Source organism: Sceloporus occidentalis, unplaced genomic scaffold, assembly GCF_023333645.1.
Source record: "Sceloporus occidentalis isolate IW3139 unplaced genomic scaffold, rSceOcc1.0.p SCAF_5, whole genome shotgun sequence".
NCBI classification, from domain to species: domain Eukaryota; kingdom Metazoa; phylum Chordata; class Lepidosauria; order Squamata; family Phrynosomatidae; genus Sceloporus; species Sceloporus occidentalis.
This window is the reverse complement of record NW_028316985.1, coordinates 126,292,325-126,312,829: the sequence shown is the minus strand read 5'-3', so window position 1 is coordinate 126,312,829 and position 20,505 is coordinate 126,292,325. Positions and strand designations below refer to the sequence as shown.

The 20,505-nt window shown below is 39.2% G+C and overlaps 1 protein-coding gene across 1 annotated transcript in view; it reads right to left on the bottom strand.

Annotated features, from left to right (window-relative positions):
* The window catches only part of LOC149312804 (uncharacterized), a 59,607-nt gene that overhangs the window by 5,568 nt on the left and 33,534 nt on the right, over positions 1–20,505 (bottom strand). Inside the window, exons 17-29 of the mRNA XM_089525414.1 lie at positions 19,319–19,458; positions 17,452–17,580; positions 15,944–16,275; positions 14,432–14,565; positions 13,374–13,502; positions 12,618–12,865; positions 9,736–9,904; positions 7,974–8,175; positions 7,672–7,802; positions 6,585–6,745; positions 4,684–4,838; positions 2,362–2,568; positions 1,054–1,148 (exon numbers count right to left, since the gene is read on the bottom strand). Of these exons, the coding sequence (XP_089381540.1) occupies positions 1,054–1,148; positions 2,362–2,568; positions 4,684–4,838; positions 6,585–6,745; positions 7,672–7,802; positions 7,974–8,175; positions 9,736–9,904; positions 12,618–12,865; positions 13,374–13,502; positions 14,432–14,565; positions 15,944–16,275; positions 17,452–17,580; positions 19,319–19,458 (2,232 nt within the window). The remainder of the gene's footprint in view (positions 1–1,053; positions 1,149–2,361; positions 2,569–4,683; positions 4,839–6,584; positions 6,746–7,671; positions 7,803–7,973; positions 8,176–9,735; positions 9,905–12,617; positions 12,866–13,373; positions 13,503–14,431; positions 14,566–15,943; positions 16,276–17,451; positions 17,581–19,318; positions 19,459–20,505) is intronic.

The following is a 20,505-nucleotide window of genomic DNA, read 5'->3' as shown; positions in this document are numbered from 1 at the left end:
TTGTGAAACTGGCCAGTTTCAAGGAGTAGTTTCTGGTGCAGCATTGACCTGTACTATTATGGAGAAGACAATATGTATTTAGAATGTGCAGTCCTCTGCCTCTTCCCAAAGTAGTGTCTGGTCATTGTGAACAAGTGCTTATATGACTAAAGTCTGTCTCTTGTTGTCTGTCTTCATGTCATTTGCAACTGATGGCAACCCTATGATGAACCTAGCACAGGGGTTTCTTGGCCAGATTTGTTCAGAGGGAATTTGTCTTTGCCTTCTGAGGCTGAGAGTATGATTTTCCCAAGGGCATTTAGTGAGTTTCCATGCCCTTGGGGAGAGTCAAACCCTGTTCTCCAGAGCCATAGTACAATGCTCAAACACTACACCACACAATAGCAACTGACTTTTTGATGTTACACTTGAAAAATGCCTACATGATATTTCTACCTCTTCCATAAGAAGAAATGGATCTCCTGAAGAGCCCCTGTTTGCCTCCTCTATGGCTTAAATGCTCCATGTAATAAGGGTGATCTATGCTGAGCATAAAATGCAGTGTGACAAGCTAGGTGCATCTGTGGTGCACTTGTGAAACAGGAAAGTCAACTGGGAAGCTTTTGACTACCTACATTTTTAGTATCTGTTATGGCAAGAGGTCACACTTACAAATGTATGGAAAAAGACTGACTCCCTTTCTGAATTTATCTTAAACCATAACTGGCCAGGCTAATGCAACCAACGCATAGGTGAAGTCAACACTCAAATTACACAAGAAAGTCAAATAAAATGCATCCCCCTCCTTAAACTGCAAATCCCAGGATTCCATATGGTGTTGCCATGGCATGTTAACATGGAACATAGCACTGTAACAGTGTAGTATGACCAGGCCCTGAATCAGGTTGGAACATGCACAGGACTGTAAACTGATATGTTTCAAGAAGGGGGAAACAATTGCATTTGTTCTATATAGCATATGAGAAGCTCTCACAGTTATGTGTGCCAATTTGTACTAGAAATGTTGATTGGCCAAGCATAAAGGTAAACACCAACTTTATTAATTTTACTTACTTGTTTTCCAGCATCACTCCAAAAATTATTCTGCTACCATCATCAGTAATGGCTGTACAGCAGACATTTGGCTCATTTTTTAACCTTTTCCTGACCTATATTTTTAGGGGATAAAGAAAAACATTTTACTGTAAAGTGCACTGGTTTAGCACTAACATCTCTTTACTGGGTAACTTACACACCGTACATCCCTGCCTCTGGGGCTACCTTTTTCCATACATGATTTCAGGTGGCTGCCTGGATCAGTGTCTCATTGTTGCTCCTATCCCACCTTTTCAGTGCTGTTTTGATTCACATTCTTGTACCACTTTGGAAGAGCAATGCATGAGGTGACAGTAAAAATCCTGCTCCTAAAAATTCGAAGTCACATCTGGCGGGGGTTGGAAAGTTCCCAATTATTTGTCACTGTTCTCATTCTGAGACAAAATTATTTAGTATTATAGTTATAATGTTTACAATTGCCATTCAATTATTTGAAAAGTATTTTATTTCTCAAGGACAACCAAAACGCTTGCTTTCAAAAGTTACATGTTGGAGACAGACTACATTGGAATTCTACATGCCACTGGTGGTCTTATGTCTACTTCATCCAAATCTCTGTATCCAAAAACCAAGCACAAGGCAGCAGCACAACACTGAACCTGAAGCATGTGTGGTTCCTTGACCATTATTTAGTGAAACCATACCTCTTAAAACTAACTGCAAAAGTTACAGAATTTTTTTTATCCCTTGTTAAGTTACAATAGCAATGTAATATAGTTATACTGTCATAATTCAGGAAAGAGAATTAAGGAGTAGTTCTTCATAACTAGTTTCAGTGGGCTCTTGATATCTACTGGGGTTTGGTTCCAAGGCCCCCTGTGGATAACAAAATCCATGGATACTCAAATCATATTAAATACAATGTAAATAAAATTGTGTCCTAATATTTTGGGGAGGGTGTGTGTGTTTGTTTAAGCTGTGGATAGTTGAAACCATGGATATAGAATCCGTGGATACAGAGGGCCAACTATACTCCCAAATTCTAGAGACTGGAAACTGGACAAATGTTGGTAGGTCTGGATGCCTGGCTTGAGAAGAACAGATGAGTGGCAGGACTACATTAGGCCTGGAAGTTCTAGAACTGGGAATACTATGTACTATTAATTCTAAACAGCGATAAGTAAAACTTGACGGAAGTGTAAATCACATTAGTTAGCAAGCCATTTGCAAAGCTCTGACTGTTCATTGTCATCTTTTTAAAAAGTATACTCCGTAGGAGGAAAGCTGTTTCTTTTCCATTGGAAAAAAATATTTTAGAAGTGATACCTTTCCTGTGTCTAGATTCCATAGTGTTACATAGCTGATTTTCTCATCTTCATTGTAATTACAGACCACTAGGTAATGTCCATCATAGCTTAAGGCAGCATTGTATAAGAACAGCATGGATTCTCTGCTCTCAAGGGTGTGGAGATGGGACATGGTTTCCAGGCTGAACACTGACAGGTGATGTGCATAATAAGAACACACAGCTACCTACAAAGAGAGTGGGATGCAATTTAAAACATTTATTGAGCCACAATGAAAAGTTTATTCATTTATCCTCTCCTTGCAACTAGCAGTTGTATAAAACACAGTGACAGTTCTATTCACCAAAAGCCAGCGAAAATGGTTGGAAATACAAAATGAGGTTGTGAATACCAGCCCTTGACGTAGATGCTATCTGCACCACATAGACTGGGAAAAACCTGCCAATTCCTCCTCAGTCCCAGTTAGCTTCCTTGTGTTGCTCCTTATACCCTCAAAGAAACCTACACTTCTTGGAAGAGGAGGAACGTGCCTGAAATAAAATGGTGCAGTACTCCACTCTGTAAACATCTGCTCCTCCATCAGAGAAACCTAAATCCATCTAAAGAACCACAATACTAATGCCTGAAAGACAGCAAGCTACTCAGAGGACAGATTATTGTTGTGATTTCACTATAAGACACAGGACTGCTCAGATGCTATCACTAGTATTTTTAGATCAATGGTTCCATTGCAGCAGCATTAGCACTTAAGATACTTCAGCCTAAATCCAATGTACGTGTAAATCAACACTTATGTAAGTTTCATTGATTCAAAGGGTTGACTCTAGTTGAGGACTAATAATTTTACTTTGGGCTAAAAGTGAAAATGATCAGAGCATAAGATAAGCATTTTAGGTATCTCCATGTTATTTGACAGCAAACAAACTTGCAAAGTTAATTTTCTTTGTGTTCTTAAATCTTATTTAATCCACTTAAATTACAGGTTGAGTATCCTTTACTCGCGACCAGAAGTGTTTTGGATTTTTAAAAAAATTTTGGAATATTAAATTACAGGTTGAAATGTTTTGGACTTAAAAAATAATAATTTTGGAATATTTGAGTATACATAATGAGCTATCTTGGAGATGGGACCCAAGTCCCATAAATGAAATTCATTAATATTCTGTATACACCATATACACATAACCTGAAGGTAATTTTATGCACAATGTTTTTTTTAATAATTTTTGCATGAAACAAAGTTTGTGTACACTGAAATATCAGAAAGCAAAAGTTTCACTATCTCAGCCACCCATGTGGACAATTTTGAATTTTGGAGTATTTCAGATTTTGGAATTCAAAAAGGAAGGTTAGCACAGTCATAACTGCCAGTTTAATACTGTGGGCATGTTGAAGAGGACTTCCTCCTATGTTGCTCACAGGTTTCTATAATGTACTCCCCATTTAGGATCTGTTATCACTCTCATTGCTATCAGAATGAACTAGCCTTTTAAATTGTTTTTATTTAAATTATTTAAATTATTTTTATTGTGATTATCATGGTGTTTCATGGTTTTGTTCAAATTGTTTTAGCTTTAAATAGTTTTAAATTTTTACTGTGGAAAGATTTAAAATGCAAGTTACAAAATATGAATGATACTTATTTCTTGCATATACATAATTATGCCAACATGTCTACAGAGGGAGAGATCAGCTATGTTCAGATTAAAAAATTGGCTGTAAACACATGTAAATTTCTCATTGGAGGAAGTAGATGGACATCTTGCTGATTCCCTCTTGCTGTGTGGCTTCTTTATCCTGTCATCTGCTCTAGACAGTCTAGAGACTTACCAAGGTGTTTGGCATGAAGCAGCAGAAAGGAAGAGTCAATAAAAATTGCCATTCTAATCCCTCCTCACAGTTCCTTCTACTAACAGAGAGACCACTTCCATTGTAGAGAAGTAATCTTACATTTAATCTATGGTTTTGAAGCTATTATTATATTTTTGTACATCTAATAAAATATGATGGTGTGCGCAATAAAACAGAATGAACAGCAAAGCCCTGTCTACAGGTTTGCAATGTATAAATAAAAGAGACAGATGAACATCCAGGTTTTTTTTAACTGAAATGCTATCAGTGTTTGATTATGCTCATAATTTATGACTGAGATCAAGAATCACTGGATTTAATTTTAAGATATGCTTGTCTGAGAAGACAGTAACTGCACTAGTTCAGTTTTCAAAAGTTTATAATCTCAAATGGGCATTGTATACCACATCTGTACAGCAGTAAAAGAAATGCAAACTCTTTCTGTGTTTGCCTTTTAAATAAATACAGCACCTAGGATGTTGCCTCTCACCTTTTCATCTCCACTCAGGAGGTACTGATCAATAGCATTGCTCTTCTCCTTAGCTAGTTGTTGCAACATTTCAATTTCCAGTTTTGCAGCCTTCTCCTGCCTCCTTTTCTGTGCAGTCCTTGTTTCATTGCGCTTTTCCCAAGGAAGCCACAATGCTGAGATACAAGCAATACATACATATATAATATCTACTACTATTTTTATTTTATCATTGACATGGAAGGTTTTAAGTGTTGTAAGCCATCTTGATGTTTAGGTAAGATTGGGTATTAATTTTGCAAACTAGCATTAAAGATGGGAGATCAGCCAAGGATCCAGAATACTGCTCCAGACTTCTCACCCAGAAGCAGGTTCTAGAATGTAGATCGTGGCCTGCAGAATGAAGTAGACCTCAGGGGTCAGAAACACACTGGAGAAATAATCCAGTTTGAAACCACTTTAACTGCCCTGGCTCAGTGCTAGGGAATCCTGGGAATTGTAGTTTGTTCTGGCACCAAAGCTCTCTGACAGAGAAGGCTAAATGTCTTGCAGAACTACAGTTCCTAGAATTCCCTAGCATTGAACCAGAGCAGTTAAAACAGTCCCAAACTGGATTATTTCTGCAGTATGTTTTGGACCACAGATTTCAGGCAGATGTTGAGAACTGCCCCAACTTCTTCTGGATTTGATTAAAATGTGAAATAGTGTGAAGTGTCATTTGCTAACTGAGGACATTTCACCTCAGATGCCTAGGCAATGGAGAACAGTTGAAAGTAAAGCAGATGATGGAGAGAATATCTCCTAATGGTTTCATGCAGATATTAAACAAGCTTGAGTCATACAACTGAATTTCAAGGAACTTCAAAAATTCCTCTACAGTCACCCAGCAGCAGCTTCTGCATCATGGCCTGCAGAATGGAGTAGAACCACTAAAAACTGGAGTACCAAATTCCAAATGAAAAATGATTCAGAAGGATACCATGGTAGTAGATAGTATTGACAGCTACATGGGGACTAAAAAGGAATAATCAGGTTCACATTTCTGCAACTCTCCCAAGGCCAGAGGTGATCATCCATGAATGTAAACAAGGCAGTTTCTGATCCAAATTGGACTGAAATGGATTCAGATAATCATCTTGAACCCAGAGCATCTCTGGAGTTGCCTGACTATTATTTACTTCAGTGATTCCCAATCTCTGGACCTCCAAGTGTTTGGGGCTTCAGCTCCCAGAAGCCTCAGCCATCTTGGTCAGAGGTTTGGGATTCTGGGAATCAAAGCCAAAGCACCTGGAAGGCCAGAGTCTGGGAATCACTGATCTACCTGATCACCTTACCACCGAAAGGCAAATCTGAGACACACCCACGATTGCCTGGGTAAGCAGGATCAAAAATGGACTTTTGAATCTAGCAACTGCTCTGAAAATTAGGTAACTGTCCTAGCTACCTCTGCTTGGTGGATCACAGTGCTTAGGTACAAACTATCCATTTCTTCTTCTGATTAAAAGCATCCCAGATGATGGACAGCATTAACTTAGGAGACACTAGAACTTGTTCAAATGTAACTTCTCTGTTCCCCACTTCTCCATAGTATCCCTCTGAAAACTGGTAATGCTTTCAGATGATAAGATGGTCTAATCAAATTTTTCACTACACCTTCTATCTGTTGTTTTGCATATGCCTGTGTATAACTGTCAGATTCCAAGAATAAGGTTAGGCTCCTGTACAATTTTCACATATTCACCTTTGCTTCATATTGTAAATCAGCTGTATTAAGTAAATCTCATGGACTATTTATTCTTCCCTGCAATTACCAAGGAACTGTCTTTATGCTTTGGATACCACTGCTCATCAGTAGTCTTGTACATAAAGATCATTTTCAATTTCAGTAATATAGCCTTGAATGAGAATAAAATTTTTGAAACCTGTAGTTTCTTTAGACAATACTCCTTTGTTTAGTTTCATGTTTTCCCTTGGCAAGGAATGGTTGGGTTGAGTAGCTTTCAAGGCAAGGGTGTCTCTGTATTCTGGCCTTATCCGATCCTTAATAAATCCTGTTTCCAAATTCCATGTGATAAAATGATCTCTGAAAATATATTATGAACCAAACAGAGCAATCATAACTTGTCTCATATTAATTTTCGAAAGCCTCAAGGCATTTACTGAATTAGTTGTACCTATAGATATACAAATAAATGGAATGAAATCTCTCATATTTTGACAATGTATTCTAGTGCTAATCTTGCAATGAAACAGCTTCTATTCTAAACATAATAATTGCAACAAAACAAAGACCATCTGTAGTGGATTGAATCCACAATTCAGCATGTCCAACAGTGCTGGGTGAAACCAATCTTATTCCTCTCTCAGCATTCCTTCCAGCCACCCAAAAATGCTACACAGAAAGTTGGGGGGGGGGGGGGTCCTGACAAATGGCGTAGTCTATGATCCCAAGGCAAAGGGGTAAGATCTCTGAAAATTAGGAAGTTGCATGTTCCTTGAACACATACCTTTGGGAGAGACAAAAGATCTCTTTCCCTCACAACAGAGCTCACAATTTGCATTGAGATTCCCTGGACTCTCATTGTGTACCATTTCTGGTAGTGCAGGATGGCTGCTATGGGGATGTGGAGTTGGGAAGTCTGCTTTCACCAGCCCAGTGTAGCCACATAATTCTGAACTGAACCCATGAAAAACCACTAAATCAAATTATATGCAGAATAAACAAACACAAACTGCCCAAGATTACAAAATCCAAGAAATACAAATAGTGTGTACTTCCCCCCCCCCCCCCCCAAATTAATCCAAATTAATAAGGATGGCTACATCTTGTTTGTTCTTACCTGTAAAATGAATTTTGGCTGGTGCTAGACAGAATTTTCAATTCACCATGTTCTTCAAAACTTAGAGGGAGTCTAGACTAATAATATTTTCTGCTGATTAACATATTCCTATCCATATGGTAATCAAATAAGTAGCATATTACCTTCTCATCAGCAGCAAAAATGTTACCTGTTTTCTGAGAGACCAAGTAGAAGGCCTTTTTCAAGAATTCTGTACTCATTATATGGACAGGGAATGATGTAAAGACCAGTCTGTTTCTTTATGTACTTCTTCTTCAGGAGATCATAAATTAATAGGGTCTGGAATGGCATAAAACATATTTCTGCTCCTGATTAGGAAAAATGTGTGCGAATTACTTTCTTAAAGCTTTGGCTTTTTCCTCAACACTTTTTCTGAATAGCATTGGTTTTAATTCCTATAGCTGAAAAGCAAGCAAACAGTATTTATAGAACAAAGTTATGCTTGAGTACCTGAAAAATAGGCCTGGGAGGATCTCCAAAGGAGGTGATTCTTTTGTCTGTCAGAACATAAAGTTTCATATCTCTAACCAGAACTACATCCGTGTTATCTACCAGCCCTCTCTCCACTCTCACAGCATTGTGTTTACATTTTGATTTCACGATGTTCCACACTGTTATGACTCCTGGATTTATATTTTGACAGACAGCATACCTTGGGAAAGAATGAAATTAATAGGTTTTTATTGATATGAGGCAAAGTTTCTGCAGGTCTTGGTATTTCTGAGCTGGCAGGAAGGGTGGGGAGAAATGGTGGGAAGAAAAAAAATTCTCACAACCAGATGTCCACTCGCTTGCCAAGCACTTCTTGCTTCATTTTTCTCTTTACATTTTAGTGCATGAAAAGGACATTAGTTGTTCACAGAACTACAATTTGCTATTGGTTCGTGTTGCTGCATAAATTGGTGCAATTGGGTAATGAACTCAGTTCAGAACTCAAAGATACAGCCGTGTTAGTCTGTAAAATCAGTATGTAGAGAGATCTTGTAGCACCTTAAGACTAACGGAAAGAAAAAAAATTGGGAGTGTGAGCTTTCGTAGACTTCAGCCTGCTTCCTCAGATACATTTGGTGGAGTGGAAGCCAGGCACAGACATATATATGCCATTGGTATGTGGGGATGTCAATTCAAATTACAAATCCTTTGTGTATGCAAATGAAGTTGTAGGTCTAGCTTTAACCATGATCATTAGTGCACAAAGACATAAGACCAGTTTCCTATGTCTTTGTGCAATAACAACCATCATTAAAATTGGACCTGCAACTGTAATTTGAACTGACATCCTCACATACCAATGGCGCATATATGTGTGTGTGTCTGTGTCTGGCTTCCACTCCACCAAATGAATCCGAGGAAGCAGGCTGAAGTCTACAAAAACTCATACTGCCAATTTCTTGCTTTCAGTTAGTCCTAATGATGCTACAAGATCTCTCTCAGTTCTGAACTGTTTTCCCATGCTGTCATTTGTTGTATTCATGCTGACAGATCCATAAAAATGGCAACTCTTGGCTTCCCCTAGACTGCCACTTCAATTACAGCATACGAATGAAAACAGAATGTATAAAGTGTATGAAGTGTTTTTATATCTTGCTGGAAAAGGCTGCTGTGAAACACAACTATAATCCAAAGTGGAGTTTTCCTTCTGCAAATGTGACCAGCAATTTGATGTCAAAATGAGCTGCATCACCAGCTCTGAGCTACAGTGCCTCTTCTTAGATGCCCTTATTATTACCACTGTTGATTTGTATAAATATCAGTTACACCATATGTAAATAAAAGCAGTGCATCAAGTGAAATCTGTTGTACGTATTAATTTACAGATTTTTATGTTGCCCTTCAATGATTTTTACAAGATGCTTCTACAAAATAAAATCAGCATAACAATAAAATCACAATAATGAAATATAAAACAGTCCAGACAGTAAAATGGCAAAATATCTTTTTCACTATTTTATTTGGCTGTACTCTCTGTGTACTTTAAAAAATGGTTGTGCAATTGGGCAATGCATTAAATCAGTATTAAATCAGTGCTAGGATGTGCTCATGGACAAGATGAGGGTAGATCCATTAATGGTGTCTACCATCACAAAACATTACAGTTTCTGCACATCAAGACTTCTAACTGCACGGAATGCTTGGAATCTGCTTCGTAAAGGTGTTCTGTAGGATTTTTAAATATTTGAAACAATTATTAATAAAATTATAAGATTATTACCTGGAATACTTCTCTGTTGTCACAATATTCTGTATACCATTTGTTCGCTTTGCTTTGCTTGCAGTGACAGTTAAAGTCTGGTCATTGATCTTGGAAGCCAAGTTCCAGGATTGAAGGTAATTATCTCCATCACAGAATGCTAAACAGTATCGAAGGTCAGTGCATATACCTATATTTATGATAATTCAAGTTATTTGTGATTATATAAACTATTGGTCATCAAATCCCAAAATGATCATTTAACAAGGTAACAAGGGGCATCTCTCTCTACTGAATTTTCTAAGAAGCCAGTTAGACTAGAGGCTATTTTCTACTGACATAGGCAGTGGCTAATTTTTAAAGTGAAGTACCAAGCTTCCTGGAAATTCCTCTCTCTCTAAAACAGAAGCCGTTCTCCTAGCTCAAGGTTTGGGAACCTCTTCCACCCCAAGAGCCAAATTCAATTTCAGATAACTTCTTGGAGCCCAGATTCCAGTAAAGTAAAAAGTAAATTTAAATATCTTACTGCCAGGAACCTAATCTTAGCATTTGAACCTTTTAAAATTGGGGTGGAGGGGATATACAAAAGCCAGGAACTACCAAAGAAGTATGGAGCTTGAACATGGCTGTCTGGGGAATTTGACAAGGCCAGATTCAGCTCCAAGACCTGAGGTTACCTACCCCTGCCCTAACTCCAGATTTATCAAATCAAAAATCCACCAAATGTTATTGGCCAACCAAAATGCACAATATACATTTGTTGTTTCTCTTCTGAGTTAAGATGGTGTGGAGGGACATATCTTGCAGGCTAGGACCTCCTCCTTCTGGCCATGTGGCAACTGGAAGATCCTCAAAGTCCAGGAAATTTAACATCTAGGGGCCCATTCACATTACAAAAAAAATCGGTTCTGAAACCGATTCAATCACGTGAAGTTCCTACTCACCCCGAATCTCACACAAGCGAATCCGGGGCTTGCACACCCGTTCCATGTTAAATGGCCCCTAGCGCGGTGTTTTTGAAATCGGCGCAAATACCGTTTCTTTTGGAAAACCCCGGGTCCTGGGAATGAGAACTTGGCCTCGATCACGATCGAGGCAAATTGAGGGAGGGATTTAGGTCAGAGGGTGGGCAAAGGGCAAGGCATTTCCTCCCCTCATCGGAGGGGAGGGGGAGGAGGAAAGAGCCCTGGGAAGAAGGGAGCAAGGGAAGGCATTCTTTAGGAGCCTCTTTTCCCTGCATCCCCTGCCCAAAGCCCTCTGTCGCTGGGCATTCCTTCCCTTGCAGGAGGAAAAAATTCAGGTCACGAACGGAGCTCATGTCAGGCAACCCCCCCCCCCCTTTTCAAATTCAAACAATTTTTTTTGAGCAAATATGCGCATTGAATACATTATGTTTGTATTCCAGAGGCAGATGGAGCTGGGCTTGCACTTTATATCCTTGGATCTCCTTGCCTTCTGCAGAGGGGGAAGCTACAAATGTTGCAAACAATCAATGTTACATTTTTAACAATTTTTTTGGAGCAAATATGCGCATGGTTTGTCTTCTTGAGCAGATACAGCAAGGGAAGCAAAGGGAAAGCTAATGTTGCTTTTAAAAGCATAAAAAAAAATGCATGGCAATCCCATCCTTTGCCTGGGACAGGGGCAGATCTGACCCAAAAGCCCACAGGTTTATAAAAAAAAAGAGAGAGAGAGAGGCATCTCTCTCCCTGCTTCAGCCGCTGAAACCCCTGTGCCTGGCTCTTTAAAAAGGGAGGACACTTTCCCCGATGCCCTGCAAACGTCACCATGACGATAGCTTGATTGGCAGCAGCCACCTCGCCAGCAGACACAGAATGCATTCGATTTCTAATTTGCAGGTCAAAATGCATTCGATTTCAAATTTGTAGTGGGCACTTGCTAACGGAGCGATTCGGGGGAGGGGCATCCGGATCAGCCCAGTTCCTTCCAGGTCTTTTAGACCAGTATGAATGGGGCCCTAGTTTTCCTGATGCAAAAGCATGAAGGCTTCTTGAGAAATCCACTGTCCTCTGCCTAACAAAGGGTACCGTGGCCTCAGAAGGATGGAGACATATTGAATTGCAAAGGAAGTGTCTTTGTTGTGATGCAAATCTGGATGTTAAATTTCCTGGACTTTGAGAATCTCCCAGTTGCCTCATAGTCAGGAGGTCCCAGCTTGCAAGATATGCCCCTCAATACCATTTTAACTAAGAAGAGAAAAAGCAAAATGCAGGCGTATAACTAACATCTTCATTTCTTCCCTCCTGTTTGGCTTGTAACACCTTGCCTGATGAAGAAGCCAGTGAAGCTTCGAAAGCTAGCAACATGTATATTTTGCATTTTCTTTGCCCAATAAAGGTATCACTGTTTGGTGGATTTTTGATGGGATTTGCTGCCAACACGGCTACTCCTGGATGCTTTCCAGATTTATTGGGCAGCTTATGGTTGCCCAATAGTGAGCTAAAGCTACACTGCATTTCCCCCCAAATATAAACTGGAAATGTGGACCTATAAAGCAGCAAAGATGGGGAAGAGCTAGCAGATGGATTGACACTCAAGGCATGCCACCAGCTTGTCGTATTTTACCTTCTTCCATGTGATTAGTGAAAACATGAAAACTATTTTTGAAAAGCTTCTGTTAGACTGTATTACTACTTCAAATTCTGAGGATCTATCACTGAGAACAGCTCTCTCTTTCAACCTATCAGAGAGAAGCTATTATGTTGGTCATTAAATTTGGGGAAGGGCTCTCAATCATGCTTCTTGTCAGGGATTAGTATCAGACTTCAACAGTTATAGGCCTGAATGTGGTTCTCCCATAGTTTGGTATCTTCCTTGTGTTTATGGTTGACTGATGCACCTGTCTTTCTGCTGGACCATTACAGTATTTTTCCCTTACTTACCACCAGCTGGGACAGAAGGAAATTTAGCCAAGTGTTTGTGATCTTCAGACTCTAAATTCCAAGACACTATCTCAGTGGTGTTAGTGTTTGGTATGGGACTGAATGCCACTAAGTGAGAACCCAAATGGTTTACAGCAAAGGTATGAGTATAATCATTGCAGCATCCTTTCAGACTGTGAGCATAAGAAAAGTTGTGGACGTGGTAGAGTTCTATATTCACAATTTCACGCTGTTTCATGAAAGGACACCTATAAGAAAAGAGGTAATGTTGGTCAATGTAAATACTGTACTTTAAATTTTATTAAAAGGGCGGGGGAACCATCCCCTGGTAAAAGGCAAGGGTATAATCTGTCCTGGAAGCACTGACCCTGCTCGATTTTCTTATCCATCCTGCCTTTAGTGTGAGCACAAACAGTTATGTCTGCTGGATATTTGGAAGTTCTTTGGCATTGTTTTCCTTTGCATCATCCTTTAGATCCTTTGTTACTTGCACCTAAGTTTTACCTTCGACTTATCCATAGGTCATATCAAAATCCATAGTTTTGGTCCCAAAACCTACCCTTGATTTATACATGAGGTCGAATGTTGGACTACATCTCCAGAGACCAGACCTCAGTTCCCAGCTTTGCCTTTAAACCTACTGGGTGACTGTGGGTGAGTCACATGCTCTCAGTCTCAGGAGAAGGAAATGGCAAACCTCCTCTGAATCACCATAAATTGGAAATGACTGGAAGGCACAAAACAATGACAACAAACCTGAATATCACCAGGAAATAATCCTTGGTTACCGCCACGTCTTCAGCAGCTACCATTGGTTCTTGGCTTTTCAGCTTAGTGACTATTTTTCCCACCTTGCCACTAAAGACCATTGCTTCACTTCCACTTCTATAAAAGATAAGAGGAGGGAAAAACGGACTTGAGGAGCCACAACACTACAAGATCAAAACCAGAGGAAGAGGCTTGTCAACTGAGGTGTTAATCTGAGGGTCCCCAAGAATTCTTGTTCTCAGCTTTCAAAGTCAACAGGAGGAAATGTTACATAGCAAATATACAGTCCCTAAGCTATGCTGCAGGTCCCCCTTTCCACCCCTTACTGTTTGAAAAAACATGCTCTGTTCAAAGCATAACTCTTTTCAAGACTCGGAGACTCTAAAGCCAGGTCGTGTACAAATATTCTCACAGGAAAGCTTTCTGCATGCACAAAACTACGGATTTTACTTTTAAAAATTCCAGGTTCCAAAATATATTATACAACTTCTGGGGAATTTATGTTAATCTGTTTTTCTTTCTAATAATCCCCCTATTATGTAATTTGGATTGGGAAACAAGACATGTGAGCTGCACACATCATGGGACTGAAGCATTCAGTCATGATGGTACTTGTGAGCAGAAACAAGGGAAATCTTGTGTTGGAGACTTTTTAAAGTACAGTCGGCCCTTCTTATACATGGATTCAAGCATCCAAGGTTTGAAAATGTTCAAAAAATGTATAAATTTCAAATATCAAACCTTGATTTTCCATTTTTTATAAGGGACACAATTTTGCTATGTCATTATATTTAATGGGACTTGAGCATCCACAGATTTTGTTATCCACGGGGATCCTGGAACCTAACCTCAGTGTATAACAAGGGGCCACTGTATATCAGAATAGGGCATAAGTGGCTTCCAAGAGTGACTTGCCATTGCTACAAGGCTTCTGTTCATATAATCTATTATATTTTACAGGCTAAAAGTTCCTGAATCCATATGTCCATTTCTATGGAGAGGAATTTAGTTATTTATTCCCATATGACAAATTAAGTTTAACTCACCTATAGGCACACAAAACATAATCTTTCACTGAATTCTTTGATACGAGTATGGAATGGTTCTTGTGGATGGGCACTTCTTCTGTAGAAAGGTATACTTCATGGAGCAACTGACATGAGTGAGCAAGATCAAAAACCTGAAACAATACATCAAAACTATATTTGATTGGCTGTGGACTCTTCAAATCCATTTCAAATCATGCTAAAGCCTCCCTCCTCCCTTTCTAAACCAAAACTATGAAATGAATTATGTGGAAGTACAAAGTCACTTTAAATGTAATAAATGGTTTGAATCTAATCTCTGTCACTGCTCCCAGAATCACTGGCAGAAATACCTAAGTCCTGACCCCCAAAAAGTTAGTTATACTTAAGTCCTGTTGAAATTCATAAACCAGCATACATCCCCCCCACACACACACAAGTGTGGTAGCTATTTTCTATGCAGTTCTTTTAACAGTGATTCTGGGAAAATATTAAAATATCTGTGAGCATGACATTTTTCTTTATATTGAGTTGGTTTACTGATCCATCTAACACCATATTGTTTATACTGAACAGGAATGGCTTTCTAAGGTTTCAGGAGGGTTGCCTTTCCAGATCTACCTGGAAATCTACCTGGGGATTCTCTGAATGCCTTGCTGCTTATATTTATTTTTTACATAACCCACAACCTGTGTGTCTCCAAAGAGTGAAGTCATGTTAAAACAAAAAATGCTATGAAGTTTTATATATAAGTATTATACGTATATGCAGATGTTTTTATACATTCATAGAAATGACATAGGAGAAGTGGCAGCAATGATCCTACTTCAAGTATGTGTAAAGGGGAACTTTTAACTTAATCTGAGAACATGAATATTAGGCAGAGCTATCTTCTATTATTTTATACATATTTTGAGGCTCTTAGGCTGCATTCATATATGGCAACATGGGCTGGGCAACTGCTGAAACTTAATGATGGAAGTGAGACGGGGGAAATCACACTTCTATCTAAAATACTGTACAGTGGACCCTTGTTACACGCTGTGGTTTGGTTCCAAGATCCCCCGTGGATAACAAAATCTGTGGATGCTTGAATCCATGTATAAAAAATCTGTGTATAAGAAGGGCCAACTGTATTTTAGTTGTAATACAAATAACATAAAAACATGCACCTTATTTTAAAGGTTAATCACACTTCTGAGTAGAGTACAGAAAAATAATTATTTAAAATAAGGCACGAATTTGCTGTGTGTCTTGTTTTAAGGCTTTTCTTACTGCAGCTGACACCACACTGAATCTTGGGGCTACATCATCAAATTCTATGGTGTTGACATAAAAATAGGATAAGTGCATGGGGCATACAGGCAGGTCTATACATTTACCTGGCTGGGGATAAGATTCACTGAACTCTATTTTATTTCTGAAGAAGACATACATAGGATTATATTTCAGTTATCCAAGCATATTAGAACTGATGAAACAGAGACATCCTTTTGAGTATTTATGGTGATTTTTAAAAGTTTTCAAATTTACCTGGACCTTGTGGTTGCCATTATAAAAAACAAGCAAGAGTTGTCCGTTCATTGCAGACGTCAGAACTGGAGTATCCACAAACTCTCCAGCTGCATGTATCACTTTTTCCAAGGAAAGATCCCAGATTTTAATGGTGGTCTTGTCAGACACAGCCACCAACCTGTTCTCCAAACATACAACAATAGCCCTGACATTCTCCCCAACTCCATGCAGAGTGAAGATGGCTTTACCAGCTCTCAGATCCCACAGTTTTAAAGTACCGTCACTGGAAACTGTTGCAATGGTGTGTTCCTTCTGGGTTTGTCCAATTGCTGTAATTCTGTCCAAGTGACCTACAGATTTAGAAACAAACCAAACAAAGTCCCTGTAACAAAAGAACCCCAAAATAGACAACCAACCCAAACCAAAAGGTTCTGAAAAGAATATAACCCTGAAAACGAAAATATTATCTATAAGGATTATTTTACCCCACAAAGATATATAAAAACTGAGGCAATTTAATATACACAGTAAAATTCTCCTAGCCAGGGGAAATTCCTATCTCGGATCAAGGGATAATACTAGGGTAGACCCTAGTATTTTTTTACGCCGGTTTATAGGCTTCTAATCCGGGTTAAATGTTATGATTCGAATCAGATTCGAATCGCAGTGGGAACGATTGCGGGTTAATCTAGAACTGTTCTAGAGTTAATTTGGAATTGAGTGGGAACGATACACCTTGGATTCGATTTGTAAACTGGTGTATAAGCGAGTGGGAACAACCCCAGTTCCACAAAACCCACCACCTCTCAATTTTTTAAATAAAAAAATTTTAAAAGGGGATTTTTGCCTGAAAACCACACAGAAAGTCTCCCAAGTACTTACAAACCAACAAACAAAAGACCATGAAACTATATCAAGGTAATGAACTGTCATAGCATTACCAAAAAAAGGATATACAATGTAAAATTTTATTAGCTAGCTTGTATTTTAGGGTTTCATCATTGTTGTTGTTTGTATTTTGAGCCCCTTCATAATCTGTGGCCTGAGGGTGGGAATCATGCAGCCTTCAAGAGGCTGTTCTACTACAACTCCCAGCAGTCCTAGTCCACATAGCAAATATTAAGGAATGCTAGGAACTGCCTTCCAACAATATCTGAAATGCCACGTTATTGTCACCCACCCTAACCTGTAGTTTGTTTGCCTTGTGTGTAAATCTGGCACTAATACACAGACAAAGTGATTAATATATTGGTTTAGGAGTTCAGCAGAATTTTTCCATCCTAAGCATAAAATGTCAAAGTCCATTCCTAATAGAGCAGAATATATTGGAATAGTAAGAATTTAAGATACATCAATAGCATCATGGGAACTGCGCTCACACAAGGCTACTACCATTTCCAAAACTTACAGAGGCTGTAAGTCTTAAGTAAATTTTTAGCCAAACTTTGTGGAAAGCAGACTGGTTGGAGAATATGCAAATTAGTCAATTAAATAGTTCCTAAAAGAGTAATATTCTTCTAATTTACCTTTCAGAAAGCCGCAGGGTAGTCCATCAGGAGCTAAAAGACAGGATGTTGAAGGGACAAGAACAGGAATCGAAGATTTCTCACACTGGGACAAAAGAGTTGGCAGATAGAGATATTTTTTGGGATCACCTGGATCAATATGAATAATGTATACCAGTTATTCAGTAGGCTAGCCTTTCAAATGGTATAACTTCTTAAATGGTGCACTTTATAATCTAATGCCTTCAATTCTGAATTATTTAACAATATAGATGTTATTTCAGTTGGAGGACCTCTGAGAAGAAACATAGGCCCGTTACAGCCAGGCAAAATGTGGCGTGGTGGCGACGGTACTAGGGTAAAGGGAGTGCGCACCATTCAGATGCTCCCTAACCTTAGTACGTACTCCATACGTCAAAATGGTGGCACCCTGTACACACGGGCGCTGCCATTTTGACGCAATGGACGCTTTGTGCACTCGGGCGTGGCAAGCACGACGAAAAAAGAACCCGCTTTTTGTGGGTTCTTTTTCCGCTGGTGGGAAGCCACACGGTTTATCCAGCAGAAAAGGAGGTGGCGACAGAACACCATTTTTGGGCGGTCTGTATCCCGCCATAGTTTCCTTTCTGACAAGAGTTGATAATATATTTTGCTTTCCAGGATGGAATTACCATAGTTTCCTTTTTAGAATTAAGGAGCAGAAGTGGAATAATGTCACAGTACTTGAAACAAGAGATAAATACATTCCTCCCAGTTCATACTAACGTAGGCCCCATACAGACAGGCCCAAATAAAGCTGTTTTGGATCACTTTGGAGGTATGCTGTTTAAAGGATGCATACGTCCTAAGAGTCCGGAAGCCGCATCAAAGCTACGTTGCAGTCCTAAGGACTGGAACACAGCTTTGGCACAGCTTCCGGCCTCTTAGGATGCATGCATCATTTAAACAGCATACCTCCAAAGTGACCCAAAGCAGCTTTATTTTGGCCTGTCTGTATGGGCTCAAACTGCATTATTAATATAGTGCAGATGCACCCATGCAAATGATGGATTTTTGCTTCCCAGTAGCAGTTCTATCAGGGTGAACATTTCAAAGCAGGATTTCAACAGAAATTATTCTCTTGTTCTGAAGAATTTCAATTTTAGGAGCCCTTTCACACTACCCAGCTGTAGAGTTCTGATTCCACTTTAGCTGCCATGTTCCATTTTATGGAATCCTGGGATCTGCAGTTCAGAGAGGGCATTTAGAATTCTCTTGCCAGAATGCTAGAGCAACCTCACCAAACTACATGCCCCAGGATTCCATAGTGTGAAGTTAATATGGAATCATAATGCTATAATTGCTTGGTGTGAAAGTTTCCAAGACAAAGAACATAGGAACTTCTAATGCTTGCTGAACTGAAGATTACTGAATGCCTGGACCCTGTTTCCTGACTTAACTTCACTACAACACTTCTTGAAATTATTGTGGATTTTAAAATGTGGATCTTGAAGTGAACCATTGGAGTCTGTAGAGTGGAGAAGAAAAGGAATGTCATTTTATTCTGATCAGGATCACAAATTGCTCCACTCTGCACAGCCTGTTGATTCTCCCTGACTTAGTTTAGCTATAAGAGTTTCCACATCAAGACTAACCTTTCAAGTTTGGGTATTTAAACCCTTTAGCCATCAGTCTTGCTGCTACATGCAGATTTGTTTTCTTGCCACTCTGCATCCTCTAAATTAATTTTCTTACAGCCTGGTTTCTGGGAGTAATCGTGCAAGTATTAAAGGATAGCTTGGTTACAGATATGCTTATGTTGCAACGTGACAAATAATACCTAAAGCTCAAAACAAAATATAGAAAACAAAAAGTAACATTCTTTGAAAAAGCCATGCTTTATCTATACCTGGAGCCACTGGCTTATCTGCTGCCACAATCTGATGAAGGCGGCCTATAAACTGGGAGGCCATCTGACATGGGTCTTGCAGTAAAACATTTTTGGATAACCTGAGAACTTCACTTAATAAAGTTAAGTCAGGTATAGTCCTGTTGGATGAGAGGAAAGTAGTCAACATTTTATATTTTGATTTATTTCCTTTCCTAATTATTAGAATATTAGATGTGTCTCAAAATATAAAAACATTTCCAGTGGCTGGAAATGTAACTTTTGTGGGATCCGTCTACCAAAATCCCCCTGGAGGAAGTAACTTTCAATGCTTTGGTCCTGTGGTGGCGAACCTATGACACGCGTGCCCTCTCTGGCATGCAATGCCTATCTGTGAGGGCACACAGAAACAGTTAAAGGCATGGAAGGGCAGGAGGAGGAGTAGGCGCAAGCCTGTTCCTCCTCTTCTTCCACCCTCTCATGCCTTTAACTGTCTCCAGGGAAGTCCTGCCCCCAGAAGTCTCTGTCTCTGGAGAAGTCCCCTCCCAGAAGTCCCACCCCAGAAGTTCCCCCCAGACACTGGATGACACCCAGTCTCTAAAGGATTCACCATCACTGCTCTGGTCTAATGTAATTTCAATATAGAAACAGTGTAGGACAACAACTGATTGTTCAAAAGGTAAGGCAAGTTGGTAAGCAGAATGGAAACTAAATTCACAGAAACTTGAATGTCATGTAAGTTCAGTTTTGGAAAGCAGAAGTGGGAAACCTATTGTCCTCCAGTGAGTGGCATCACTAGGGTTGGCACCACACGATGCAGTAACTCATGGTTTCACATACACCTATTGACCTCCTCCCATACCATACCATACAGAATTATTAGTAATGTTTTTTGTACTAATGTTACTCATAACTCATAATTTCCATATCATTGATAGTAATGATTATGACATAAACAACTAGGAAAATGAAAATTATACCTTTAAATTACAATATCATGCACACAGCCTAAATGTATTTACATGTGAATAGTTTCGTGTAGTTAAATTGAACATTTAGTAAGATGTGGTGTTTTTAAAGAAAATGTTAAAAGAACTTAACATTTGGGCTTGGAATCCAGTATAATTTGGAGGGTCAGAGGTTTTCCATTACTTCCTTTATCTGAATGTAATGTCATTTTGATTCTTAAAAGCGTCACAAACTATTCT